This window comes from Polypterus senegalus, chromosome 17 (assembly GCF_016835505.1).
Source record: "Polypterus senegalus isolate Bchr_013 chromosome 17, ASM1683550v1, whole genome shotgun sequence".
NCBI classification, from domain to species: domain Eukaryota; kingdom Metazoa; phylum Chordata; class Cladistia; order Polypteriformes; family Polypteridae; genus Polypterus; species Polypterus senegalus.
The window spans coordinates 10,875,542-10,899,606 of NC_053170.1; the positions used below are offsets into that span (position 1 = coordinate 10,875,542).

Consider the following 24,065-nt stretch of genomic DNA (forward strand, 5'->3'; position numbering starts at 1 on the left):
CCCCGTTCATAAGTCGTAGGTTGGATGTCCGTAACCTGGGGCCTACCTGTATATATGAAATATATGCTAATACTAAACCAATTTTTTTCTAGCCCAACTTTCCAGCTTGTCAGCTCTACCACCAGCTGATCGACTGCTCAGAGAACAGACTCTGCAGAATAAAAGAACAACAGTGGAGGCATGGCTGACAAGGGAAGCCAATACACTACAGAAATACCGTCTGGTAGGTCCAAGTATGGGTTTACTTTTAATTTTATTTTGCTTTGTAAATGAATTTAAGAATAATTACATATGAAGAAAGTTAATTTCTTTTATAAAGATTCACAAATCTGTTGAAATGAAAGTTGTTTTTACAACTGAATAGTTTGGAGAATGTTTGAATCACAACTTATATATGTGATTTAAAATCGCTAGTATACTAATTCTTCTCCTTTTGGTAAAATTAAAAATAAACTGATCAATGATGTCACCTTCATATTATAAATTTATAGCTAAAACATACTTTACCTAGTTACACAGTACACATACATGCCAAAAGACTATTACTATCTATTTAATATCACCGACAGTTGCCTTTAAAGTTATTGTTGAAGTACTGAAATATTTATAGCTTCTCCACATCTTTTATTGGATATTGTTATGTAAAAGATGTCATTACAGATTTTATTGCTTTTCTCTTTATTAATAAAAATGTTTCATATCCAAAAACGTTTAACCACGCTTTTCATCAAAGATGACCCAATCAATTTTAAAATTCAACCTTAAAACTTAAAACGGTTCAAAACCTAGAACCTTAATGTTAGTTTTGTTTCTCATTCAGCAGAACAATGAATTAATTAGGTTAACCTTACTAAGTACCTAAACTTTAGCATTTTTTTAAATTGGGCATTTGTATGAAACTTTTCTATTTAAACTTTAACTGAGTTTTGTTTCAATTTTAAAAGGATCTAGCAGAGAAACACCAGAAGACACTTCAGTTGCTCCGGAAACAGCAAACTATTATTCTTGATGATGAGCTTATACAGTGGAAGCGTAGGCAACAGTTAGCAGGAAATGGTGGTCCTCCAGAAGGTGGACTGGATGTTTTGCAGTCTTGGTATGTAAAGAACAGCATTCCCTCATGTATAGTGATATGCTGTCAAAAACCATTTCATATGCATCAATGGGTACTGTCTATTTGCATGCATTGCAAAAGTCAAAATTTAACTTTTGGGGCATTTTGTAAGGTCTTAACATCCCTCAGTTGCTGAAATGTTATTAGTTCATTTTTTTAACCTCTGAACAACTTTATTTCTTAATTCACTGAAATTTAAGAAAGCTGTTAAGATGGCAGAACTTATACAATTGTAGAGCATCCTGAAGCAGGAACAGACTTGTAATCTAATGCATAAAGTTTGTTACATAGTGTCTTGATTTCAGAACTTAAGGGATTTACATGTGGTTGATGACACAATGTCATGATTTTCCTTGATAATTTGTGCCAAAAAATTGTTTAAATGGATGCATAGTCAGTCACTCTGCATAATTTGATGTTTATTTGAAATATCACTTGCCTCATTTCTGAATTTTGCACAGTACAGTAAGTCTTGTAAAATTACTTACATTTTCTAACACACAAAAATAAGCTGTTGAGAGTTTTATGAGATAGGCCACTGTATGGATTTGCCATAGATTTTAAAGAGCTTTTTATGACTTTACTGTATGTACCCGATCTATGCTGTTATGCTGATAGAGACCCCATTGTGTTCATTAAAAAAAAAAATCCACATATCATACTTGTTTTTTGAATCAGATAGTTTTGTTGTAATGATAGATTTCTTTGGAATTTGACAGGGCAAGTCACTGCCATTGCACCACAAAAGAGATGCAGGTTGTTTTGGCTACGGCACAAAGCACAGCGGGATTCTTTGCCATTTTTACTGGATTAGAACTATTTAATTTCTGTGTAGCATACTGCAGCTATCTTTTATAAATGATTTAATGGCAATGGCAGAAAAGGAAGAGCTTATATTATTATGTGTTGCTAAAAAATTGGTGTCTTTTACTGTAACACTAAGGCAAATTGATTAATCGCTCTAAGTGTTAAATTAATGCACAAAGTATTCTTTGCTATATGTATGTTGGGAAAATTATCTGGTAGTATAGCAAGGGGCATTGGTAGAATTCCTAGTGTAACTGTTTTTGTTCTTGATAATAGGTGTGAAAAATTAGCAGAAACAATTTGGCAAAACCGGCAGCAGATCCGAAGGGCAGAGCATTTGAGACAACAACTTCCAATTCCTGGGCCAATTGAAGAGTTGCTCAATGATTTGAATGGAACGATCACAGATATTGTGTCTGCACTAGTAACCAGGTCTGCAACACTTTTTTTAATGTTTAAGGAAACAGAAAGTTTTCACTTTAATATCTTCCTTTAGGACTTAATTTTTTTTCTATATGCATATGCAACACCTTTACTATAATTCTTGTTAATGCTTGTTTTCTAAGCATTAGATTCACAAATAGAGGTTTTAACATACATAACTGCATTTTAAAATATATAATGAACAATATACCAGAAAAATTAAATATACAGTAGCATGTACACAATAGAAGCTAGTGCATGTGCAACCAGGGTTAGTAATGATGGATTGCAATCAGTCATTTTAAGGCAATGAAGATGTCTGCTGCATGGCAGTAAAACATTTTATTGAAAAGTGTTTGTTATGGCATTGATTGGCATTTCTTTAAAATGATTGCTTGATTCCCATCTCAAGCAATATCCCTTCAGAGTGTATTTTTGTATGTAATGTGCTATAGGATACTTGATTATGATCTGTCTACAGAATCGATGGCCTTATGTTCCCCAGCCTTGGAGATGCTTTCTAATTATGCACAAGAAAACCTACTAGTTACAGAAGTTGCTTTTGTGTGATCATAACTAAACTGTGCAGTTCCATATTTGAAACTCTCTATCCTGAGCTTACAGTTGCAGGTCAAGCAAATTCTAATAAATGGTGGCTCAAAATACAGAATTTTTTGTTTGAAATTGGTATAAGTAGACCCTTTATCAGATATTTCCACTCATAAGATTTAGCTAATAAGGAAGGTGCCAAGGAGGCTGAGTGCTTGTGTGTTTATTTTATGTTCTTTACTGTAGATGGTGTGCTTTAATTTTTGTTTAACTAGTTTTTGTGTTAAGCATTCATTCATTATCTTCTTTGTTTTTACTAGATGTAATTAATTATTTGTATTCATGATATTGCATTCATAAAATATAAAACTCTGCTTCCCTGGAGTTATTGACATCATTCAGTAGGGCTTCTGTTCTTGGAAATTGAACATAATAAATTTGATTTACTTGTCCCTGGTGTGATTTAATTAATAATATGAAAAGCATAACTTTTCTTGGACAAAAACTGTTGCTTGATCAAAACATTGCGAAGTATTCGCATATCATATATATGCACCTTGCAGAACAATCATCATCACCTTTCTAACATCCATTTTTCGGGTTTACCCAGATTACCCAATACCTGCACCCCCATAAATCTGCTTACTCCTCTTTTCGTTGTCCTGGGAATCCCATTTTGTTCACATGATCTGACGCCATTTCCAATCACATCTTATTTGGCCCGCTCCTGGGCTTCTTCCTTTCCGCGTCCATCTTGGTGCACCTAGTCCCCCAATATCTTCTGCCTTTCCCAGTTCTTTTCTCAACTATACGTTAATCTAACTCTCACTCTCTGGCACTCCACACATCCATTTCAACACTCTTATCTCTGTTCTTTCCAACTTTGCTTGATGCTCTGCTTCCATCAATGGTATCTCACTCTCGTAAAACATACTATTTTTCGCACAATATTTATAAATTTTACCCTTCACTGCTAGAGAGATGACTTTTAGAGTCAGAATGTGGTCAGTTACAAGTGTTTCTTCCATGCACCTCTCACACTTGCTTGCATCTGCTTATACCTCTGTGTACTGTATCTTCACATTCAACATGTCACCTAAGTAAGAGAATTTTCCTACTTTCTCCAGAATAACTATAATGCTGATGTCTATATTCAGTCTCCTTATATCACCATTATGTATCTCAGTCACACACTTTCTAAAAACAAAATTGGCACTTTCTACCTAAAGGTTATCTATCCTTCAGTCCACCACCCATTTCCAACAAATATTCCATTTGGTTGAGCTTCTCTCAACATCTTTAACCCATATGGCCATAGAAAGACATCGTTCATGCCTTATGCCTCTTTGCTTCCAAAAATTGCTTTGGTCTTTCCCGCATTTACCTTTCACTTCCAAATCTACTTCATTTCTATTTTCCACTTTCATTGTCTATTATCCCATCTGCTGTCATGACTGCTGTTTGTGTTTCCATATACATTGATATCACTCCAGACATTAACCATCCACCCACACTTTTTTCAAAATGCCCACCTCAACTTCCTGTCAGATGTATTCTCTAGATCTATATAAATATAATGCAGCTTCTTCCCTTCATCAGATAGTTTTACTTTACTGACTGGGCTGAAGTTATAATCCTGTGACTTCATGTCAGAATAAAATTTTATACCTCTTGTTTATCATAAAATGGGGCTAAAACAAGCCTTCTTCATTTTTGCTTGATAATGAGATACAATGATAAGAGTTACAACCAGCATAGGCTGGTTACAGCTCATAGTACCACATGGGTTCGACCCCCCCTTTGACAGATGGAACGTGGCTGAACCACAGGCAGGGGAAATCAGTTTCATGATGGTCCTGAACCTGATTCAGTGGGGAGGCTGCTTAGATTGCAGGGGATATGAACATGAGTTAGTGACTAAGAAGTTTGAAGGAGTTAGTATATAAGGATTACAGAAGGAAAAATATGTTGCTTACAGGAGAAAAGGTGGAAAGATGAAAGCTTAGGAATGTTGTTTGGGAATGGTGGGAGGTACAAGATTGTATGGCATGTGGAAAAGTGCTAACAGTGCTGCAGTTGGCACACTTACGGTATGTCTGAAAAAAGGGCAAAATAGTAGAGGTGAAGAGAGTGAATGAATGTGTGAAGATGGGTGCTGAGAATTTTACTATATTCTCAGCATGTGTCCCACAGGTTGCCAGAAGAAATCAAGTGAAAGATGAGTTTTGAAATATTTTGATGGTGGTGATATCTTAGGTGCCTCAGGAAAAGTGATTGTAATGGGTGTTGGCTTCAGTGGATGTCTTGGAGACAGGGTTGGTCAGTACATTGGATTTTCGAGTCTATATTTAATAAAAATCAATACATAAGAGTCAATATTGCAAGGGTAAGCATTGTTGTTTGCAGATGATTTAATTTTCCCATTATGACAGATCAGGTAGTACTGAGTCTAAAGATAAAACACATATTACTGCATATGAAAAGACTATCCAGGCAAGTGATGCCTCTATAGGGCCCATTAGTATCCATGGCAAAATGGGCCCATGCTAAGCAAATTTGTAAAAAATGAAGTATTAACAGACAAGCAGTGCAAGAAAATAACAGCTGCAGTGGCTACCATGTTGCTTAGCACAGTTTTACCTACAATTTGAGGCCAGAAAATACTCATACTTTATCAAGTGTTCAGATAAATGCAGTAGCCAGTAATTCTCATCACACCAGAAATGACACATCCATGCAGTGTGCAAGACCTCATCTGCCCATTTCATGTGCATTTAGCTACAGAAATGCTACAAGCACGAATAAAAGCTACAGCCTTCGTGTTTTTTTTTCTTTCTTCAGTGTTCATATATCAGTTATGGGATAAACTGCATTACTAGGACTTATTTTTCATGTTTAGCTTGTTTGTTTTTTTTAGCTGGTGAATGTAGCTTTTTAAAGACCGTGAGAAAGTTTGTTCCTAATGATTGTTACGTTGTTGTGTTGTCTCATCCCATTTAGTGTTCTTTTTTGTCTGTGTTCTTAATAAACTTTGTGAATTGCTGCTTTAAGAAACTATAGTGCCACCCTGCAATGTTTAACTTCACAGACATGTGCGTCTGTGATCAAATGTAACTATATACTGTACAAAATTAAAAATACATGTTAAGATTAGTTAAAAATGCGTAGATTAGCCATGTCTATGTTTATAATATTTGTCTTTAGTTATATGTTACCTTTCTACCAAGCATTCATTCACATCTTTAAATGTGGTATGTGAAAGCATTTGCAGTATGGTGTTTTTTTGTATAGATAAATGTAAGTTACTTTTCTACAGGTTCATTTTTAGCTTTGTTTTGTGATTTTGTTTTAAGAACTGGTGGATAATGTTTTAAAAACAATTTTTACTTGAACTGTCAAAAGCACTATCAAGATATTTTACTCATGATTTCATGTAGTTTAACTGCTCTGTTTAATTATTTATTTTAGATCAAACATAAAAATAAATGTTATTAGACTAAAAAATGGGATTTTCTTATTTTTTTTTAAATTTGTCAATAAAATAATTAGATCTATTATCATCACCCTCTGTGCTTAATTCATTGACTCTGACTGGAGTTAAGAAATATATGCAAATACATAATTTAAAATCTTTACAAATTATGTAAAGCATAAAAATGCACATGTATTACAATATGTGATTTGTGAGGTAATTAAAAGCTTTGGTTTTCCATATATAAAACAGTCAAACAGACAGAGAGCAATGTTTACTGACTGGCAGACACTGGTGCCGGCATGGCAGGCAAGAGTTTAAACATAATATGTACAGTGGAAACTCAAACACAGGTTGAGAAGGCATAAGATAAAAATTTCCTATTTGAGATGTTTCTTTGAGGCAAGGCTGTTCATGAAATTGTTACATTTTGGGGGAAACAAGTCGTCTTTGTTAATATTTAGTATTATTGTGAAATAATATACCAGTTTTATGGTATGGTATAGTTCTGAACTTTAATTTTAAGGTATTTTGAGGACATAGTGGGATATATTGAACATTGCATTTTGGCTAAAAATTGTAAATTCAATTTATTGTCCAGTCTTACTAGGAGCCAGGGTGCAAGGTTATGAGGAAGTCCATGGTGGCTTTAGCTTTGGTGCCAGGAATGCTGAGAGTGAGAGGAAGATTCTGCCATTTGGTGAGCAATAGAAATAGTTGTGTGCAGCACCATTTTTCAGAAGGAGAATAACAAGGTGGATACCACGTAAAAAAAAAAATCATAGTGTTATATAACACTTTTTATGACATGGTTTTAAAATTTGTATCGCTATTAAAGATGAGGGTATACACCAAGTTAGATCAGAATATTATGAAGACCATCCATTTTTTTGTTGTCTAGTCAAGTTTTTGGGGAGCCAGTGACTGATAATGCGACTTTGGCATAATTAATTAATCGCAGTTTGTGTTTGCTGTCAGAGCCTCTTTGAAGACTGCTGTCCAATTTCTTTTTAATTTTTTTATTTGATGAAAATAATCATAACACAAAGTAAATTCAGAAACATAATTGAAATGTGACCTATTCACAGGTGTAGGAGAAAGAATAAACCCCTGGGGGAGGGGAAAGTGTGAACACTCAGTTATAACAAAAAATGAATGGGCAAATCAAACAAAGTTAAAGTTCTGATGAAATAGGCCAAATGGCTACCAAACACTAATGTGCATTGTATAGTATCATAGGTTCTTACTGGACAATGTCAAAAAAGGATTCAGTTGTTTTGCCATTGAATTCTCAGTATCTCTTGGGCTGATTCCCATTGACACGAGTAACCTGGCATTGAAGCAGCTGTACCAAATGCAACGGTAGGATACTGAGTAGGGTCATCGATAATTCAGAATGATTGGCAGTGCTCCTTTTTAAGCCAGTGTTTAACAGTGTTTAGCATCTCCAATTAGGGTGCTAGACTGAAATAAAGGGATTTCATCCTGAGACTGTTGGGGCTTGTTTTTGCACAAACACGCAGATCAGTCAACACCTTTAGAGACTGCAGTAGTCAGTTCTTCTAGAAATTAATGCATGAATTATCTTCTCTCTATCTTGCATACAAAGAAAATCTCATTATTTTCTTGTATTTCGTGATGGAAAAAGTAGGTTTTGATTAGTGTAACGCGTGTGGTAAAACACTAGTGTCAAAGATAATAACCAAATTGCTTGCTGATTCAGTAAAAACTAATATTTAGGCCTATTGATTTAAAAAGTGACGGGATTATTTTTTTTATTTAGTATTCAAAGACTAGTAGTTATCAGTAATGGAATCTTTCTCTCTTTTTATTGCTGTCAATGAAAAGTAAAACGGAGTACCATCTTCATATGAGTGAAAGTGAATATTATGTTTTGTAATTATATCTTTCAATGGTAGCATGTAAAGTAAAACCAGTAACAGTCTGAGTTCTGGGCCCTAAGTGACACCATATGTAGTGAATGAGTAGTATTCTCATGTTTCTGTGCCTGAGAGCCCAACAGATTTTTGTCTCTCTCATAATAGATTGGAGTGGTCAGTTGTGTCAGAAGTTGTACTTGTATGTCAAACAAAATACTAACTGTAGCGTTTCCATTATCTTGACATAAAAATATCATTGACAACATAAGTTCATGTTGTTTCTGTTTTGTGACTTGTGTAAAAGGCAGATTAGGCTTATAGTAAGGTGCCTTAAGCTTTAAGGCTGCTGCTGAAATTTACAATTGGTGTGTTATTATTTAGCAATGTGCAAATTTTAAAAATATTTATTTGGTTTAACCTTTGACACTTTTAAGAAAGGTACCATTCCGTAATGATCTGTTAATAGTGCCATGAATCCATACCTGAACGTTGGTTAAGAATTTCACTTTTTGGCTGGGACTGGGTCTAAGAGACCGGTAGTAACTTTCATTTTATAAGACAATGTCAATATACACAAGGAGAACTTTTATTTGACAATGTATTATTTGACAAGGTAATATTAACTTTGTGATGTGAGTTTTAATCTCGGATCTTAAAATATCTATTATACAAGTTTATAAAATCCATTGAGGAAGATTATTTGCAGAGTATGTATGTCAGTTCACATTTCTCATTTCCCAAATTACCAACTGTTCTAAACAATATATGAGGGTTATTTCTGTTGTCATCTTTGAATTTGAAACAATATTCAGAGTGGGTCAGAAAATAGCTCTTTTTATAGCTTTTAATACTGCTAGTCTGTCGGTTTGTAAAATGTATAACTTTAAATTCCTCTCCACCAACACTTCAGTATTCAATATTCTAATTTCAGAGCTTAGTTGCAATGATTAAATCTAATAAGTTTTGTTTTTGATTTTGTATATTGTTTCTAATACCTTTTTTAGGGAAGTAATTATAGTTGTATGTCAACTGATCTATATTGTTGAATTCTTACATATTCATATCCTGTCAGTATTGAGGGTAATTTGGGAACCTAACTTGGACAATTTTTCAGTCCATCATAGACCACATTTGCCCATACTGGGTAAATTTAGACTCATTAGCAAGCTTCTTCTGCACATTGCTCATTGCCTTAAATAATGTTTGTTATACTGTTTCCTTTAGTGCTGCATCTTATTAAACTGGTAGTCAAATTATCAGTATAACAGTTCCTTTTTTTAATTAAAAAAAAAAAAAAAACACATTTGGATTATTATTATTATTATTTGAATTCTAAATGTCTGCATCCCTGTTTATCTTTCCAATTTGATTTCTCTCCACAGCACCTTTATAATTGAAAAGCAGCCACCACAGGTCCTGAAAACACAGACAAAATTTGCAGCCACTGTACGACTGCTGGTTGGAGGCAAGCTGAATGTGCATATGAACCCTCCCCAGGTGAAAGCTACAATAATCAGTGAGCAGCAGGCTAAAGCGCTCCTAAAGAACGAGAATACCAGAAAGTAAGTCCTTTTTGCATTGTGTGTGTATATTTTTTTTCTTTTTCTCTATAATATGCTGTACATGTCCTAATGTTCACTTTACAATGGTTAAGTTTTGTCATACTGACAGATGGCCCTGAACTTGATGAAACACTGAACATTCTGGATTAAGATTTAATTCTAGTTTTTAACTTCTGATCGGTCTACTTTATTGAGTCAGCTGGTGTGATTTTAACGTACAGTCATTTGACTGTTCCAGCATTTACAATAAGCTCATCGTTTTCTAGCTTGCATTCTAGCTTTATGCATGACATGCTGTAGTATCATCATTATCTGGAGTTTGACTCCTAATCACAACCAGCAGCATCTGATGCAAACAAAGATCAATTTAAAATATGGAGATTTTTTTAAATTTCACTTGTTTTTTTTTTTTGATTAAGAACCAAATTGAAATAAAAAATATTAGATACTCTATTGAATAAGGGCCAGAACTCCAAGTGAATACCTACTTAAAAGATATTATCAAAATGTATTTTCAACAAATAACAAAAGAGTAGCAGTTGTTCATACAAAGGTCGTCTGATAAGTGTGGTAAAAAAAAGCAAGTTCTGTTTTTTCGAAAAAATCAATGCAAACATCTGTAGAATGTAGGCAATATGTCACTTCTAGTCAAATGAAATGTGTTGCCATCTCGTAGAAATGTGCCAAACTTATCAAATGACCCTTGTATATGAAAAGAAATAATTATTCAGCTGATACAGGTTTTTTTTCTCATATAAAAGTATTTGTTTAGTTTAATTTGGTTTAAAAATATTAAGACTAAGATGATTATCACAAGCCTAATAGTGTTTTCATTTTGTGCATTTAGAGAGAAGAAAATATAATCACACTGTTTTTTCCTTTCAATTATAGTGATAGCAGTGGTGAGATCCTCAATAACAACTGTGTTATGGAGTATCATCAGACAACTGGGACATTAAGTGCTCACTTTAGAAACATGGTGCGTGCTGTACTGATTTGTGTATTGAATGAATTATGTTGCAGATGTATTATCTAAATTAGTTTTCTGTTCTAGTCATTAAAAAGGATCAAACGTTCAGATCGTCGAGGGGCTGAATCAGTTACAGAAGAAAAATTCACCATACTCTTTGAGTCCCAGTTTAGTGTTGGGGGTAATGAGCTTGTATTTCAAGTTAAGGTAAGTGGAGAGAATTGTGAATGCAAAAAAGTTATTAGTGTTTTTGAAATGCGGGAGAAATTTCCCCTTGTTTTTTAAATTTTAATCAATTAATGATTATGCTGCTCTGTTTCTATGATTAGCAGGCATTCAGTGCCCTAGCAATTAGAACCGAGTGTGACAGGATCTTGTTATTATCTTTGCTTGCTTATACATTCTGTCAGTCACATTGTTTAGTTACTTTTGTGTGTCATTATCATAAGCATAGTGGGAAATGTAAATGTTGAAGAGTTCTGGCTGTTTTAAATTGGTGAATGGAGAAGCACCTCCTCCTAGCATGTTCAGGAATTAGACGGCCAAGAATATTGGCTACTGCTATAAGGACTCCTGTTTTTCCCATCGCCATTCCTTTCACTGTGCACACTTTTAAATTGTTAACATGTTGCTTTTTAGGGTATTCTCTACACACTAATGTATGCTAGCTTAGCCTACCCTATCTACTTTAGCAGCAGTTGCGTCTATGTACACAGCCCTTGTTGACTTCTAGCCCTGGTTCCACCAGCCACCTGCTGCATTGGGTAATTGGTGGAAGCATCTTTCATTTTTTTCACTTCACTCAATGGACATTAGTGTAGTGAATACCTAGTTGTGGTTTCCAGGCAGCTTCTCTGTATTCACTAACACAAGAATTTAAGTGAAGCAGATGCCAGACCCTGTTTGTCAAGTGTCTCTATGTATTAACAAAGCAGAGTAAAGTGAAGCACATCACATTCTGTAATTGTCTAGTGGCTGCTGTGTATTTACTTTCATTATGAAGTAAATAAATCCTTCCATTATGAAGTAAATATATCCTCAAGCTTTTAGGAATATCTACATTTTTAATGTGTACTATCTGCAGGTGGAGCATGTAGAATATTGCTCAAGCAAAGCTAGTTTATTCTTAGTGGGACTTTAAACAAGTTTCATTTTTGCAGTTTGTTGTTTTCATTTGCAGGGTTTGTATAGTAGAGAACCACAAGTCAATGCTTCTGACCACTGGCTTGAAGCACAGTCATAAGTACAATAGCTACATAATGCATGAAGGCAACTTCAGGAAATCATTGGCTGGATCTACAGAATCACAGATAATCTACACTTAGGAAGTTAGCAATGTATTCTGCAGCAACTTCACATCACTACCATGTAAAAAAGTAATATGTCCTTTACAGTTCGACTGTTAAGTTTAAAAAAAATATTGATCTAAATTGACCATAAAAATCCAGGTAGTTGTACTCCTTGAAATTAAAATTTTTAGCAGCCAGTGAAGTTAAGAGTTGTATTCCCTTTGTAGCAACACTATGATTACTGTGGTTTTGTACATAAAGAGAACAGATTGTTGATTATAAAATAAGCATGTTTTGTTTAGGTGAGGATAATAGACCTCTACAAACTTTATCAAAATGTGGACTTTTTGAGAAAATACAAAAGAATAACAGCGTAGGTGCTGGTTTGGTCTGGTATGCATTCACAATTGCCAAATATATTTACAGTATTAAAATTTTGTGATTAGCACATTGTCACATGACTGATGTCAGTGAAATATTTAGTGGCTTTTTAGTTACTTTGGTTATGTTATATTTAGAACTATCCTCTTAAATAAACATGCACAGTTCTTATATGATATTTTGGAATATTCTACAGTACTTTGACCATGATTTAAAAAAATATATATTGCAAAGTTGAACTGCTGTTATGTCTACTTCATTATGACAAATAATTATTTTGATGTTGTATAATTATTGCAATTTCAGCAATATTTTAAAAAGATTATCAAAGCAAAGTTTTGTTTCTTTCCAGACATTATCACTTCCTGTGGTTGTGATAGTCCATGGAAGCCAGGACAACAACGCTACAGCCACAGTGCTCTGGGACAATGCCTTTGCTGAACCTGTAAGTTCTTGTTATTTTCCTGCCTTGTTTTAATAATCTAGTCTTTTTATCACTGACATGGTTTCCTTGTATATATAAGTTCACATTTAATGCGCCATTTTCATTGTGAATTATGTTAACGTCCCCCACTCCTTGTAAAAAATGGATAGATGAACAGGTATTTTTAAAAATGAAAACCACAATGAATCCTGCCGTCAAAGTAAATTGGATCACTGGTTCAGGATATATATATGGTTTTTTATAAGGGAAACAAAATTACAAAAGAAAACCCTTGGATATTGATTCGATAGGAATGGCCTACTCGGAATCACTCTCCGAATCGTAATTATGTGGTGGTGTAGGAGCATTTCTGCTTCTGTCCGTTCACAGTCCCTCTCATTTTCACGACGCTGTCGTTTCACTCACAGTCTCTTTCTCCAATCTTGCAGGTTGCTTTGTGGCAATCCAAAGAGTAAGGCAATATACACGGAGCAATGGTTATAAAAGGGGGACACATAGGTATCCAGGCTCTTTAAAGCATAAATAGGGATCACTTCACTGACATGTGAGCAAGCCACGGTACAACTGTGAGATGTGCAGCACTCGCCGGCTACAACGTAACAATAATTATTTCCGGAACGTGCTGTTATGTTGTCATTCATTTTACCCACTGTCTTTCTTTCATTCATATGTTACGTAGGCATGTACCTTTTATCTTCGGAAATCTCATTCTCTAACCAGGCCTCAGGAGCTAACCAGCGTAACACTGTCCACCACCCCTTTCGTTATTCCGGCACATTGTTGACAATTGTGAGTAACAACAACGTACTAAACTGGAAGGTGGTCTACATATGCATGGAATTCGCGGACAAAGAAAGATCAAGATCTAAATGAAGATCTCTTTAGTTAATTTAAAGCACAACAATTTGTTTAGTTTGAAGGTCTGTGTTTGGAGGTGTGACTGGAATACTACAGTCTTCAGTAGTATAAGCCTGGAGGAGATTCTTAATGCAATGCCTATGTTTTAGCTGTCTCTCTGCTGCTATCTAGTGCTTCTTCTTCTGATTCATTTGCGGACAAACAAAGATCAAGATCCAAATGAAGATTATTTATTTAGAGAGATATATATAGAGATATATATATATATATAGAGAGAGAGAGAGAGAGAGAGAGAGAGAGAGAGAGAGAGAGAGAGAGAGAGAGAGAGAGAGAGAGAGAGAGAGAGAGAGAGAGAGAGAGAGAGAGAGAGAGAGAGAGAGAGAGAGAGAGAGAGAGAGAGAGAGAGAGAGAGAGAGAGACTCTGCTCACAAAAATTAAAGGAGCACTTTAAAGAAACACATTAGATACATCAGATCTCAATATGAAGTTGGATATCTATACAAATAACGACAGGGCAATGTCTTAGGAACAAAAGGATGCCAAGTCTTTTAATGGAAATAAAAGTTTTCTGCCTACAGAGGGCTCAATTGTGTAGACACCCTAAAATCAGAGTGAAATGAAGATGTGGCAGGCTAGTCCATTTTTAAAAACTTAATTTCTGCTACTCAAAATGCTTTTCAGTATCTTGTGTGGCCCCCACAAGCTTGTATGCATGCTTGACAACGTCGGGGCATGCTCCTAATGAGACGACGGATGGTGTCTTGTGGCATTTCCTCCCAGATCTGCCTGAGCTGTTGTACAGTCTGAGGAGCAACCTGGCGGCGCCTAATGGACTGAAACATAATGTCCCACAGATGTTCTATTGGGTTTAAGTCAGGGGATCGTGAAGGCCATTCAATTGTTTCAATTCCTTCATCCTCCAGGTACTGCCTGCATACTCTTGCCACATGAGGCCGGGCATTGTCGCATTAGAGGAAACCAGGACCTACTGCACCAGCGTAGGGTCTGACAATGGGTCCAAGGATTTCATCCTGATACCTAATGGCAGTCAAGATGCCGTTGTCTAGCCTGTAGAGGTCTGTGAGTCGCTCCATGGATATGCCTCCAAGATCATCACTGACCCACCACCAAACCAGTCATGCTAAACGATGTTACAGGCAGCATAATATTCTCCACGGCTTCTCCTGACCCTTTCACGTCTTTCACATATACTCAGGGTGAACCTGCTCTCATCTGTGAAAAGCACAGGACGCCAGTGGTGGACCTGCCAATTCTGGTATTCTATGGCAAATGCCAATTGAGCTCCCGGTGCTGTGCAGTGAGCACAGGGCAGTAGACATTTGGGCCCTCAGGCAACCCTCATGAAGTCTGTTTCTGATTGTTTGGTCAGAGACATTCACACCAGTGGCCTGCTGGAGGTCATTTTGTAGGGCTCTGGCAGTGCTCATCCTGTTCCTCCTTGCCCAAAGGAGCAGATACTGGTCCTGCTGATGGGTTATGGACCTTCTATGGCCCTCTCCAGCTCTCCTAGAGTAACTGCTTGTCTCCTAGAATCTCCTCCATGCCCTTGAGACTGTGCAGGGAGACACAGCAAACCTTCTGGCAATGACACGTATTGATGTGCCATCCTGGAGAAGTTGGACTACCTGTGCAACCTCTGTAGGGTCCAGGTATCGCCTCATGCTACCAGTAGTGACACTGACTGTAGCCAAATGCAAAACTAGTGAAGAAACAGTCAGAAAAGATGAGGAGGGAAAAATGTCAGTGGCCTCCACCTGTTAAACCATTCCTGTTTTGGGGTCATCTCATTGTTGCCCCTCTAGTGCATCTGTTGTTAATTTCATTAACACCACAGCAGCTGAAACTGATTAACAACCCCTCTGCTACTTAACTGACCAGATTAATATCCCATAAGTTTCATTGACTTTATGCTATACTCTGATTAAAAAGTGTTCCTTTAATTCTTTTGAGCAGTATAGATAGAGATATATATATATATATATATAGATATATATATATATATATATATATATATATATATATATATATATATATATATATATAGTATAACAGTCCCTTTATCACTGTTAATCCGTTCCGGACACTACCGTGATAAATGAATTTTCTCAAAGTAGGATTCTTTATTTATAAATTGAATATTTTTGCAGTTAGAGTATAGAAAACCTGTTTATGACCTTCTAAAAACGTGTTTTAACATTATTAGAGCCCTCTAGACATGAAATAACACACTTTATTCACCATTACACTCGTATTACCTAATATATTAGACAAAATAAGAGAAAATAAGACATATTAGACGTTACAAATATCATATTATTACTAGGCTCACCCACCTTTTAAGGCGACCGACTTTTATCCTCAATTTGTGTGCACTCCATGTGTACATCAGGCATGCAATTGTAGGGAATGAGAACATTAAAGTGCCCATTCATAACATCTCCCGAAAACCTAAATTTTTTTATCCCCTCGAGTGCCTGTCCAAAGTCGTACAATGTCAGCCCGAATCTGTACCGCTAAAGACGGAGTTTCATGCACTAAATAAGCTATAGATGAGAATAAGCAAGCACAATCTCCCCTCATATTTACTACTCTGTGAGGCATTTGTACTCCATCAACATTAATTATTTCCAGAGACATAATCTTGTCTATTTTTCCAGCGCATCGCGCACAAAAGCAAGGGAATGATGGGAGCACCAGAACTCTGCTCACATCGCGTCGCTTCGTGCCGCAAGTAGTAAGTCTGTGATAAGCGGAATACCGCTACGCTTTGCACTCACGGGACGGAAGGACAATCCCGACTGCTTTTATATAGTAGATTATTGTACTGTACATTTAATTACACACACACACACAGTTCTTACACACAACCACGAACCTATGAAGGCACGACATCAGTAGGAGAGTCTTCAGGTGGTACAGTATCTTCAGCAGGTACATCATTGTCTTCTTCTGCTGGAGGAGTATTAAGAGTAGGCAGTGGGTATCTGGGTACGTGGCTGAAGAACATCTTGATAGGCAGTTGCTGGCACTGTCTTCATATGCGAGAGGAGGCTTTTGTAGGGTATTGCCATCGTTGATCATATCCAAGAGTTTCACCTTCTCCTGGACCTGGATAGTAAGCATCTTCCTCCGGCACTTAGTTTTATTGTCAGAAGGCTTAGAAAAAGCAGCACATTTAGGAGCCATCGTGGGGCTTGGATAAAAGTTCTCAGAAAGCGCATGCGTAGTGACGTAAGCATGTATGAGAAAAAATCGCGATAGAGTGAAGCCGCTTGAATGTCGAGCGTGATATAGCGAGGGATCACTGTATGTGTGTGTGTGTGTATATATATATATATATATATATATATATATATATATACACACACACACATACTATGTAATATGTAAATATGTAAGTTAAAATATTATATACTACTGTGTATGATTTTACAGCTGATGAGTCTGTAATAAACAAAAGTGAAGCAAGGTTTGGCTAGGGAAACCATCAGCTACTGTAGCGGTGAAAGGCTGACCACCTGAAAGAAGAACTTGTCAGCTGAATGAAATTAATTTCAGGTTTGTTCTGCAGTATTAGAAGACTGAAGCCTTGATGATAAGTATCCCATAAAATGAGACCTGGGTCTAACTATAGGGTACATACAACAGTGGGAAAAAAAAAACTTCATTTCCAAGACTGAAAGAGTTGGGCTCTTTTACCAAAAAATAGTACAGTTTTAATTCCAATACATGCTTTAAAAAGACTTTTTATGTCAAGCATGATGAGAACCAACATCTTGGAAAGAATCTTATAAGTGGTTAAAGAAATGTCCTTTCTGTGGTGAATCAGAGCCTTATGTAGACTTTTGTTTCATCGTCACAATATTTCTCTGAAAACTCATCATTTTTCAGGGATCTAAAATCCTGAGAAAACAAAATATATTAGTATATCCTGTTCACATTTGTCATGTTATTGCTTTGAAATGTTTGTATTAACAGGCCAGGTTGTAGGACTATTACCCAGTAAGGGAAATTACTTTCTGCAAATGGTGAATTCCCATAGTATGGCAAAGAGGAAACATAATTATTATTTTTGTATTAAGTCTTTCTTTGGATTTTAACATGTAATTTATAATGTGAATATGCAAATTGGTCACACTTGACAGTCTTAAAGTGAATTAACACAATACAGCATTTACAGCAGTGCAAACAGAAGTGAAGTTTACTAAGATTTTAAAGATCTTTGGAAAAACTAGCTTTATCAGCGTTTAGATAGATAAATATATGGGGCTTAGGGGCTGTTGGATTTGGTGAGTTAATAAGCAGTCGCTTGGTTTAACTAATGTCAAATTGCAGGCAGTTCTTTATTGAAAAAAAAACAAAGTTCTCCACCTGTCTCCTATATTTTGTCTCATCCCCTTATCAATATACCCAGTTAATACCAAATCATTTGAGAATTTCTGCAAGTGACATGAAGTGCTTGTTATATATTACAGAGTGAAGACAAAAGGAGACAGGACTGCTTTAATTCACTTTATTGATCTTTTTCCTGTTTGTAATTGCTAATGCATTTTCTGTTGTGTTGTGTTTTAGGGAAGGGTGCCTTTCATAGTTCCTGATAAAGTGCTTTGGCCACAGTTATGTGATGCTCTTAACATGAAATTCAAGGCAGAAGTGCAAAGTAATCGAGGACTATCAGAGGAAAATTTGGTGTTTCTGGCTCAGAAGGCTTTTAGCAGTTCCAGCATAAACCCAGAGGACTATCGTACTATGACAATGTCCTGGTCTCAGTTCAATAGGGTAAGTGAGATTTTTTAATTTTGCCATTGAGACCCAGCTGCTTATCAAAACATCATCAATGAGTACTTTGCATGTATTCTTGTAAAATAGTTTTATTATAATTGCTTCACTATAGTTACCAAAAACCTTGGGTTTTATTGATCTAATCTTAATAGTTTTCCAGCTGTAGCATTTTGTAATTTTCTGCATTTCTTTTGCTACTTTCATTAAAATGGAAGCAGTAAGGCAGAGAGCTGACTTATCCTGCAAAAGGAATTGTATCATCCAGAGACAGTTAACCCTGGTTTTGTAGAGCTGCAGTGGCTATAAAATTCAACTGCGTCCACTTCCTTAAAGATTTATTTTTAAGTTTAACATTTCTTCTTTCTGTGCTTCTTTCTTTTCCTATTTTTAAAATGCTTCTGCATTTTGAAACACTTAATAGTACAGAAATGTAATATTAAGGCTTTTTAGTTTATATCAGTACCTTTCTCATTTGAAAAAACCTTTAAAACTATAAACAGGTTTTTGAAATTGTCCTTTTAAAAACTTGCTTTTTGCAGCCTCAGACATGGGGGTTACGAGAGTCATTGTGAGTGTTAGCGCAAAAATGTATTTTTGTTTGTTTAAATAGGGCTTTTAATAAGCAGCCCAAGCATCCAGGTTGCTATTGTAATTTAATGTTGTTTGAAGAAACAGGTAATGAAAAAAGTTATCAAAAAAAGGAAGAGTTACAGTTCGTCTTGCTTACATAGTCAGATGACACTAAATATATGTAATTAGCAATATTTCACAATATCTGCTTCAAGAAGTGTAATTAGAATGAATGTAAAATATAATCCTGTACAACACAGGTGCTACTAAACATTAATTTCAGTAGGGGTAAACCATAAATGTCTGCAGTTAGTAGTTCCATTTTTACATATTTAGAAAAATAGGTGGGCCTATAGTGAATATGGCAGTTTATCTTGGAGTATAGCTTCTTTTACGTTATTGTGTTACTTGGCCATCTGACTAATGGTGATGGACTAAGTGGTGTGAGGTTTCAGATTACAGGAAGTTCATGTATTTGCTCTTGGCAGTGCTGTCCAATCCTAGTTCTGCCAGTTGGCTCTTAGGACCAATAAAAATAGTGTCAGCTGTGCAATTCATAATTAATTGAACATCTTGTTACTTATTGTCAGCTTAACTTGCAGCTTATCATTCTTTTATTTGTTGAGAGTCTCTGGATTGATTAATGTGTTTTTTATTAAACAATTAATACTTTAAGACAATTCTGATTTACATTTGCAAAATCTTACTGTTCAGATTTACATAAGGGTCAGATATTTATTTTTAATACAAGTTTTGGTAATTCGAAGATAGTTCTATGGCAGGTTGATTTGACGGACTAACACTAATTTCAGGTTGCTGTCTGAATGTGTTTTAGGCGCCCTGCAATCCACTTTTTACATAAGCAGGCTTGGAAAATTAGGAATTATAATAACTGGGTACTTTTGATCTTTATACTAGTGATTGTATTTTTAAACAGTAACAACAAATGATGATAAGTAGAGTTAAGGGTTAACTAATAATACTCAGTACTTTCAACAGGAGAGCTTGCCTGGTCGGAATTTCACATTTTGGCAGTGGTTTGATGGTGTTATGGAACTTACAAAAAAACACCTTAAACCTCATTGGAATGATGGGTGAGTAATCATTTTTTTCCATTAAAGACACATTTACTGTAATTCAGTAATGAATCCTTGAGGTGATTGATTACTTTTACTATTGATTTGACATCTTTGTAGTTTGAACATTCAATACAGTAAAAGAGCATACACCCATTCTCTGGTCTTTAACAAATTTAACAATCGCAATTATGTTCCCATTGCATTTATGGAATGAAGACAGGTGATGTGTTTTAAAGTCGTTACCTCAATAATACTTATATTTTCAGGAACACTACGTAGGTTTGTGAAATTCCTGTCAATGTTAAGATCCAGTTTCACCAAATAATTAAATTATTGCAGGAAACATTTAAGTGTTCAAAGCATGTACTTCAAAAGCATAGTAGAAAAAACAATATTTAAGTATCTTGATACTACTGTAGATGTCTCTTTTTTATCCTTGCTGTTTGTACTATCATGTTTAATAGTTTTTATGCATTTTTCCAGGGCCATTCTAGGATTTGTAAACAAACAACAAGCACAAGACATGCTCATGTCAAAGCCAAATGGTACCTTTCTTCTGCGATTTAGTGATTCAGAGATTGGAGGTATTACAATAGCATGGGTGGCAGAAAACCCAAACAAAGCAGGTGTGTTTGTTTACTTTTATTGAGTAAAAGTGACTATTATATATGTGGTTAAAAAGTAAATGTGTGGATAAAAAACAATTAATGCTGTGTTGAATTTTATTTTACTCATGCCCTGCTTGTGTTTGGTAGTGAATTTTGACCCTGACCTAAGGTTCTTTTTCCATAATGTAAAGTAGCAAAGATCAAATGTTCATTTTATACACGATCCTAAGGAATTAATGCACATGTTCATAAAAGAGAACTTGTCTTGCTTCCCTCAATACTGGGCATAGCCTGGCAAAAGTTTATTTCCATTGAATTTTTCCAAGTTTAATGGTTTGGTTGGTTTCTGCTGAATGTTGAACTCTTTATTTTTTGTGAACATCCCAGTGAGGCTGTGGTGGTGTTGCAGTCAGTGATTGCTTTTGATCCATTTCTTTAATCAGACGACCAAACTTTACTTAACCTTCACAACATCTTTGAGTGCTGGCACAATGCTGTGTCTTCTGGGTCTTTTGTTTTGTGGAATGTAAGGAAACAGTACCCAAAATGAAGAGTAAAATATAGTAAAGTAGATGCATAGATATGCAAACAAATAAACAGTACTTGATTGCCTACAAAAGGAAATTTAGCATTTATAGAATCTCGAGAAATATATAAATATCGTGGCTCAAAATTCACCTGAAAGACATAGCACTGTTTAAAATGTGTGGCACCTGTACCTGTGGCACTTGGAAACACTTTTCCAGGGTGCTTTATTAAAAGTATTCAAAATTCTGAACTGAAAAGATGACATTTAGCATATTTGTGTGAGGAATAAACAAACTAACTGCCCTAAATGCAGTGTAAAATTCTTCTTCTTCTTTTGGCTGCTCCTGTTAGGGATTGCCACAGCGGATCATCTTCTTCCATATCTTTCTGTCGTCTCCATCTTGTTCTGTTACACCCATAACCTGCATGTCCTCTCTCACCACATCCATAAACCTTTTCTTAGGCCTTCCTCTTTTTCTCTTGCTTGGCAGCTCTATCCTTATCATCCTTCTCCCAATATACCCCTCATCTCTCCTCTGCACATTTCCAAACCAACGCAATCTCGCCTCTCTGACTATGTCTCCCAACTATCCAACTTGAGCTCACCCTTTTAAATCCTCATTTATAATCCTGTCCATCCTCGTCACATCCCAGTGCAAATCTTAGCATCTTTAACTCTGCCACCTCCAGCTCTGTTTCCTGCTTTCTGGTCAGTGCCACCGTCTCCAACCCATATAACATAGCTGGTCTCACTACCGTCCTGTAGACCCTCCCTTTCTCTCATGCTGATATCCGTCAGTCACAAATCACTCCTGACACTCTTCTCCACCCATTCCACCCTGCCTGCATTATCTTTTTCACTTCTCTTTCACAATCCCCATCACTCTGTACTGTTGATCCCAAGTATTTGAACTCATCCACCTTCGCCAACTCTACTCCCTGCATCTTCACCATTCCACTGACCCCTCTCTCATTTACACACATGTATTCTGTCTTGTTCCTACTGACCTTCATTCCTCTCCTCTCTAGAGCATATCTCCACCTCTCCAAGGTCTCCTCAACCTGCTCCCTACTATCGCTACAGATCACAATGTCATCAGCAAACATCATAGTCCATGGGGTCTCCTGTCTAATCTCGTCTGTCAACCTGTCCATCACCATTGCAAATAAGAAAGGGCTTAGAGCCGATCCCTGATGTAATCCCACCTCCACCTTGAATGCATCCGTCACTCTTACTGCAGACCTCACCACAGTCACACTTCCCTCGTACATATCCTGTACCACTTCTACGTACTTCTCTGCCACTCCCGACTTCCTCATACAATACCACAGCTCCTCTCGAGGCCCTCTGTCATATGCTTTCTCCAGGTCCACAAAGACGCAACGCAAGTCCTTCTGGCCTTCTCTATACTTGTCCATCAAAACACTCAGAGCAAACATCGCATCTATGGTGTTCTTTCTTGACATGAAACCGTACTGCTGCTCACTAATTATCACCTCACTTCTTAACTTTGCTTCCACTACTGTTTCCCATAACTTCATGCTGTGGCTCATCAATTTTATCCCCCTGTAGTTACTACAGTCCTGCACATCCCCATTATTCTTAAATATCGGCCCACCAGTACACTTCTTCTCCACTCCTCAGGCATCCTCTCACTTTCCAAGATTCCATTAAACAATCTGGTTAAAAACTCCACTGCCATCTCTCCTAAACACCTCCATGCTTCCACAGGTATGTCATCTGGACCAATGGCTTTTCCGTTCTTCATCCTCTTCATAGCTGTCCTTACTTCCTCCTTGCTAATCCGTTGCACTTCCTGATTCACTCTCTCCACATCATCAAACCTCTTCTCTCTCTCGTTCTCTTCATTCATCAGCCTCTCGAAGTACTCTTTCCATCTGCTCAACACCCTCTCCTCGCTTTTGAGTACATTTCCATTTTTATCCTTTATTACCTTAACCTGCTGCACATCTTTCCCAGCTCGGTCCCTCTGTCTAGCCAAACGTTACAGGTCCTTTTCCCCCTCCTTAGTGTTCAACCTCTCATACAACTCATCATACGCTTTTTCTTTAGCCTTCACCACCTCTCTCTTCACTCTGCGCCTTATCTCCTTGTACTCTTGTCTACTTTCTGTATCTCTCTGACTATCCCACTTCTTCTTTGCCATCCTCTTTTTCTGTATACTTTCATGTACTTCCCCATTCCACCACCAGGTTTCCTTTTCCTCCTTCCTCTGCCCAGATGTCACGCCAAGCACCCTTCTTGCTGTCACCCTTACTACATCTGCTGTAGTTTCCCAGCTGTTTGGTAATTCTTCACTGCCGCCCAGTGCCTGTCTCACCTCCTCCCTAAACTCAACCTTGCAGTTTTCCTTTTTCAACTTCCACCATTTGATCCTTGGCTCAGCCCTCACTCTCTTCCTCTTCTTGATCTCTAACTTTATCCTACAGACCACCATCCTATGCTGCTTAACTACACTTTCCCCTGCCACTACTTTGCAGTCTTCAATCTCCTTCAGATCAACTCTTCTGTATAGGATGCAGTGTAAAATTCATTAAAGTAAATGGTGTGTCAAAATTAACCAAAAAGACAGATGAAATTTAGTGTGCTTTTACTGAATTCAAACACAAGAAATAACTGTAAAAAGTTTTAAGAGTTAATATCCTATAGCTTATTTTGTAGGTTATTAAAAAAATTCTAACGTTTTGCTGCAGAATCGTATCGTA

General features: G+C 36.5%; 1 protein-coding gene across 1 annotated transcript in view; it reads left to right on the forward strand.

The window, feature by feature from the left end:
• Nucleotides 1-24,065, forward strand: part of stat5a (signal transducer and activator of transcription 5a) — a 74,881-nt gene that overhangs the window by 26,466 nt on the left and 24,350 nt on the right. The window contains exons 5-14 of the mRNA XM_039740705.1: nt 93-223; nt 945-1,096; nt 2,198-2,353; nt 9,628-9,807; nt 10,699-10,786; nt 10,862-10,984; nt 12,800-12,892; nt 18,344-18,550; nt 20,123-20,217; nt 20,686-20,828. Of these exons, the coding sequence (XP_039596639.1) occupies nt 93-223; nt 945-1,096; nt 2,198-2,353; nt 9,628-9,807; nt 10,699-10,786; nt 10,862-10,984; nt 12,800-12,892; nt 18,344-18,550; nt 20,123-20,217; nt 20,686-20,828 (1,368 nt within the window). The remainder of the gene's footprint in view (nt 1-92; nt 224-944; nt 1,097-2,197; nt 2,354-9,627; nt 9,808-10,698; nt 10,787-10,861; nt 10,985-12,799; nt 12,893-18,343; nt 18,551-20,122; nt 20,218-20,685; nt 20,829-24,065) is intronic.